Genomic DNA, 6,000 nt, shown 5'->3' with positions numbered 1-6,000 from the left:
TTTTCCTATTAGGATTCTCATGTCCTCTTGCCGATCTGCTGTCAACGTAAGCATTTTCCCGTGGGTAACCTAGATTTCCCAAATTCGAAGATTATACTAAGAACCAAAGCAATGGAAATTAGTCACTGGGAAAATTTTTAAATGATGAAGATAAACTGTGGTTTATTGAAAAAGTAAGCGTAGGAATGCCATATGACTTTCCTTCTTTGCCAGTGGTAGTTTTACTTATTTTAGAGAGAGAATCAGTATGTTGTAATACTGAATGTTGTAGTTCCTGTATCGGTCTCATTAGTTATATCCTGTAAAACCAGGAACCCAGGACGCTTTTAGGTTTGACTCAGGCAGTTCATAATATATTGTTTGGGTAATTTCAAAGCTTTCATGGAATCTTAGAAAAATTACTTACAGAGAGAAGAACAACTAGGGGCATCAGACAACATCCTTTTGGAAGCTTCTTTGTATTTTTTTCAGGGGTCGTGTGTGAAAAAATAAAATGGATGACCAAAATGAATTTTGCTTTTCGCTGATGCGTTGTGGCTTATAGGAAAGCCTTTTCGGCGCTACAGACACAAGCTCACTGAAGGACATCCTTTCTGTTTTGTTTTGTTTTTATTGAAAGGATAGATATGTTCTATTAGCGGCTGTTACACAAGCATTTTAGATGTTTGCTCACAGTGTTCATTTCAAATAAGTGGAGCCATTGTTTTCATGGATGAAACATGAAGACGTACCAGCCAACACAAGTGGAGACGTAGTTTTCAGTTGGCTCAACATGATCTCATGAACAGAGTGCAGGTAATACAAATAAATATGGCACCTACTCTATAAACAAAGAAAAACCATGGAGTCGGTACGAATAAGTGACTTAAGGAAATTACAACAGTGGTTCAAACTGAAAGTAGAAGGAAAATTGAGAAATAAGCAGTATTTGACCAAGCAACTGACTCGGCGTGAATAGTGATCAAGAATGATATCATTTGCTTTTCAAGTATTCATTCATTAGATGACTTAGTTGCCATAATTTGCAAGGACTTTAACAAAAGATTAATTGTCAACTTTGACATTGCAGTAAAACTTTAGTCACTGGTACAGTTTCCATAAACTTAAGTGCTTTTGCAAGTCCTAAGACTATATATAGAGTGTACTTTTGCAACTATATTGTGCTTTTAAGATATTTGGCCCAAACTTTTCCCCGAGATATTACATATATAAAAATGCCAAAAAGGAATCTTTAGGAGTAAACAAAAGGCACCAAAGCCATTCATTACAAAAGCGATAAGGGAAAAAAAACATAAATAAAACATTTACATTTATTTTAATCAAATAATATAAAGTAAATATTCTGCTGACATAATTTCTTCAAAAAAACTAATAGATTTCTTTTAATTTACTCACCACAAGAAAAAAAAGTTTTAAAATGTTCAAGTGCACTTGTTTCGATTAATAAAGCATTTTAAGTTCAACTATTCGTGCTTATCATTAGGAAGTTTATGTTGTTGAGGCGAATCACCAGCTTAGATATTAAAAATTACAATTTAAAAATATTGCTAAAAAGTCGGTATCAAATTTCCACAAAAAAAAAAGCAGCTGAATTATTTCTGTGCTCTGCCTGATTTTTTTTTTTTAACTCAAACATCTCTCAAAGCACAGAAACATCAAGAGCAGTGACATTATGGTAGCTTGAAATACAGGTAGAATCCTTTACAATAAAGAAAACAGGTGGCATTCACCAGCATATGTTGATCATTATTTTTAATAGTCTACGGTAAATTTTTAAAGGCATAAGTTAATTTGTCTGGCCCTCAGCTCTATCCTCTTCCAGATCGTGTGCTTCTTTTTTTGTTTCCCCTTCCTTCCCCTCCTGTCTGGAAACTGGAAATTTGTCCTTGTTGTTCTCTTTTTTCCATTTCATTCTCCTGTTCTGAAACCATATCTTTACCTGCCTCTCGGTGAGTCCTAGAGCGTGGGAAACCTCAATCCTTCTCTTCCTGGTCAGATAAGGGTTAAAAAGGAATTCCTTTTCCAGCTCTAGCGTTTGGAAACGACTGTACGTTTGTCTTCCTCTCCTCCTACCAGGAGCTGCTGATTAAAACAAACAAAAAAAGGGAAAAAAAAAACAGTTTTTAAAAGCACAGTTTATTGGTGCCTCTGCATGTGGGTAGAAGATTTATCGTATATATGAGGGAAACACCTATATTGCTATGTTCCAGATCTATAATAAATAGGTGTGTGTGTGTGTGTGTGTGTGTGTGTGTGTGTGTGTGTAGGGGGAAGAAAGTATACACAAGTTATTTTGGCAGCTGTATCCTTACACTATTCTATTTACATATGTGCATATGGCTGTGTATACATACATATATACATACATGCATATATACACTGTATTACTTTATAACCAAAATCATTGCGGTTACGGCAAGAAAAAAGGCAAGGAAGGGAAAAGGAGTTTAAAGCTAAAACGTGATATGGAAGCAAATTTTTCCTCTCTTTCTCTCACTCTTTCCCTTTTTTAAACTGAATCCCAACCTTGTGGTCTCATCCAGGGAAACATTTGAGAAGGAGACGAGCTCTGATTTAAGTGGTCTGGGTCCTCGCCAATATTACCACTGGACGATTTACAGTCAGGATATTGTACCAGCTCGGCCTCTTGCTGGGTCGTAAAAATCGGCTGTCTCTGTAAGTTATCGTATCCGTAAAACTTAGCGGGCTCCCCGTGACAGGCAATCCCACTGCAGGGGGGAGGCGGCGGCGGAGGAGGAGGCGGAGGAGGAGGATGTGGAGGAGGGGGGGGGGCCGGCTGGTAGGCAGAGGCCGGACTCCCCCCGGCGGGATGGTAATAGTCCGGGCCCCCGCCGCCGCCGCCCCCTCCGCTAGCGGATCCCGGGTGAGGCTGCTGCTGCGGCTGCTGCTGGGGCGGCTGCTGCGGCTGGTGGTGGTGGTGGTGGTGGTGGTGGTGCTGGAAGCCGGCGGCGCTGTTACTATACAGCTGCAGGGCGGCGGCGGCGGCGGCGGCGTGGCGGCCGCTGACATCGGGTGCAAAGTGACAGTCGTAGTAAGTGGGATTGATGGCTTCGCCCGCCGCCGCCGCCGCCGCCGCCGCCGCCGCGGCCGCCGCCTTGTACTTGGAGTACAGCGGGTTCACAAAGTAGGAGCTCATCGGGGCGAGCGGCGCGCGCTGGGGCTGGGCGGCGGCGACGACGGCGCGAGAGGGCAGCCCCGAGCAGGGAAGGGAGAGCGCGCGGGAGGAGGCGCGAGGGAGCGGCCGAGTGCCTCTTATGCTGCCGCCGCCGCCGCCGCCGCTACGTCGCTGCCACCTCCGAGGGCCGGGGAGCCTGAGGGCCCTAAGCCTGGGCGCTCATGACCCCGCCGCCGCGCGCCGCTGTGGCTTTCGCCTTCGCTCTCTGCGTCTGGGCCCCCGCGCGCCGCCCGGCTGCGCCCAGCCCCCGCGCGCCCTCCTGGCTCTGCCCCGCGCGCCACTCGCTCTGCCTCTCCGCGCGCCGCGGCCGGGGCTGCAATATAATCGGCGGCGCCCCGGGTGACCTGCCCCGCTGCCTCCACTGTTTCCTATTAGGCACAAGGCGGCCCTGAGCGTACCAGGAAAAAAAAAGTGCACCTAAGCGCAGAGGGGAATCTTTGGCTTCAGTTTACATTTACCGCACCGGAGGCAAAAGAAAAAAAAAGAAAAAACTTTCACCGCCACCCCTCACCTCCTCCCTCACATAACCCCCCCGCTTTCCCCTCCCACAACCCCCGCCGCCACCGCGGCTGCCGCCTCTGTGCGCTCTAGCAAAGCATTTTTGCACAACGCCACTGAGCGGAGAGGCAGAGAGATGGGGGCCGAGATAATCATCGCGGAGTGATCCAGTGGTTTCGAGAGAAGGCCACTGAAGCTCAACGGGACAGCTCACTCGCTACGAAGGGATACCTCCGCCGGCCTTAAAGGGGGCCCATAAAGCTGCACTGCCAAGGGCTTATTGTCCCTCCCTGATGGGATGGGAATGGCAAGTCCCAGAGGCTGGAGAAGGGGGAAAGGCAGAGCCTTACACTTGGGAGAGCGAGTAGGTCACTCCCAGAGGGCGCAAAGTAAACTGTCCCCTGAACTCTCGGAACACGCCATTGAGAACCCTCTGTTTATTTTGCACTGCTGTAAATGTGTACAAAATAACCCAGCACATAGGCCAGAAACCAATGTATCCGAGGGAAGGGGCACACTGTATCCTCTGGACATGCGTTTCTGCTTGGAAATTTAGAAGTAGTTTCATTAAAATTCACACAAGCAGTCTAAAATCCTGGGTGTTATCAAAGCGAATCAAAACTATTTTCCAGCCCAGCAGGTCGTTTGGAAATGAGATGTACATTTACCCTTGACGCATTGCATGCATGGCTGAAGCTCTCAGGTTAATTGATATTTAATGGAAATCATGCCTATGAATATACTTTCCATCATTTCACCCTTGGTGGACGTCATTCTCCTGGCAAGGGGCGGGGGGAGGAGAGAAAAATGTGTGGGTGAGAAATTAGCATTGCTTGAGGATGGAATAGAAAATAAGAAATAAATGTTCTGAGAAGAGGAAAAGAACTCACATTCCAGCTTGTTGGTAATTCTCCAGGAAGCGGACACGCTGCTCTCAATCGGCTCAAGTGCAGAGGTCTAGCAAAGCTAGGCTTTGTTTCACGCTGGGTAGGGTGCCTAAAGCCTCCCCCAAGTCGCCTCCATGTAAAACAGAATGGTGTGATAAAGTTCTGGAAACAAAAGGGATTAGGGTCCCTGTGTTTAGGATCCCACTAATTCCAATTTGCTCCAAGGAGTCTCCCATTTATCTAAAATTTTAGTTCTTCGGAAGTCTTTGATGTGCTGGATATAAAGGCATAAGTATGTGGATTTCTTTGAAAGAAAGAAGGAAGGAAGGAAAGAAGGAAGGAAGGAAGGAGGGAGGGAGGGAGGGAGGGAAGGAGGGAAGAAAGAAGGAAGGAATGAAGGAAAGAAAGAGAGTTAGAAAGAAGTCTGGGCTGTGATCTAGGCTGTAAGGAGAAGCAGCTTGGGCCATGTGGCGAAGTCTGGTGTGAATCCGCAAAAATATTTATGATTCCAGAAAACACACTCCAAAGCTGATTCGCATTACAGTCAACCTCCTTCTCCACCCACCTCTCTCTTCTTTTTCTCTCTTCCCCTTTTTAAAATGTCCAATAAATGTAATGGGTGTTCCCCCCCTTTTCCTCCTCCCCCCCCCCCCCCCCCCCAGTTTGTCTAGGTTACCAAGCAAATTTTTTCTGCGGTATAAATTTATGTTGTAAGCGCTTCATGCTGACCGGCCTTTTGAACAGAAATCCAAGACTCACAAAACCCACCACGGAAGAGTTTCCAGTTTAACCTAAAATGCATTCAGGAACTATTGCAAACTAAAGAAGAAATGTGATTTTTAAAACAGGAGACGATTCCAAATTGACTTAAGGAAAGTTATTTCCAACTGTATAGACGCTCCTTTTGTGCTGGTCCACACCGCTAGCATGGTCTGAAAGTAATTTCTGGAATATTTGATTCTATACTTTTCAAATAGAAAAAAAAAATCTTCAAGATTATAGAAAAAGCTTAATTTGGGTTGTTCTAATTATGTACTTCTGAAGTTTTTATCTAGACTGATATTGTATGAATGCACAAGTTGTAAATAAATTTGATGGATTTTATTAGTATTAAAGAAGAGAGATTTAATTTTGAGCAGTAATTATTTATTTCCAATGAACACTGAAAATTCTAAAGCCTGATTCTAACATTTACCAATTTGTAAATTTTTTTCCAGGAAAACAAATTCTGAAATAATTTTTAATTAAAATGAAAGGACTTAGAAAATCAGCTGTCTATTTTTTCAGGTCTATTTAGCTGTGTGTGTGTGTGTGTGTGTGTGTGTGTGTGTGTGTGTATTTTTAAACCTCATAATGGGTCAATGTGTCCAAATTAAATTAAAGGCATACACGATGGAAGTGTTGCATTTTGGTACTTTC

At 44.5% G+C, this 6,000-nt stretch overlaps 1 protein-coding gene across 2 annotated transcripts; it reads right to left on the bottom strand.

Annotated features, from left to right (window-relative positions):
* Positions 1-590: 590 nt before the first annotated feature.
* Positions 591-3,711, bottom strand: HOXD8 (homeobox D8). Of its 2 annotated transcripts, none has more exons than XM_072612402.1 (2): positions 2,527-3,711; positions 591-2,079 (listed from the first exon to the last, which is right to left on the bottom strand). In XM_072612402.1, the coding sequence occupies exons 1-2, from the start codon at positions 3,155-3,157 to the stop codon at positions 1,787-1,789; spliced, it is 924 nt and encodes a 307-aa protein (XP_072468503.1). In that variant the 5' UTR covers positions 3,158-3,711; the 3' UTR covers positions 591-1,786. The 2 variants fall into 2 exon arrangements, with proteins under 2 accessions (XP_072468503.1, XP_072468502.1); XM_072612401.1 differs by having other exon boundaries at positions 591-2,082; positions 2,527-3,710.
* Between the last annotated feature and the right edge of the window lie 2,289 nt (positions 3,712-6,000).

This window comes from Notamacropus eugenii, chromosome 5, assembly GCF_028372415.1.
Source record: "Notamacropus eugenii isolate mMacEug1 chromosome 5, mMacEug1.pri_v2, whole genome shotgun sequence".
Classification (NCBI taxonomy): Eukaryota; Metazoa; Chordata; class Mammalia; order Diprotodontia; family Macropodidae; genus Notamacropus; species Notamacropus eugenii.
Note: the sequence above shows the minus strand (reverse complement) of the source record. Positions and strands in the feature narration are given on the sequence as shown.

Bases quoted from the DNA above. Each gene is read 5' to 3' on its own strand.
- HOXD8 (XM_072612401.1), bottom strand. From the start codon at position 3,157: ATGAGCTCCTACTTTGTGAACCCGCTGTACTCCAAGTACAAGGCGGCG. The intron at 2,083-2,526 runs GTTGGGATTCAG...TGTTTTAATCAG, and splicing joins TCCCTGGATGAGACCACAAG to CAGCTCCTGGTAGGAGGAGA.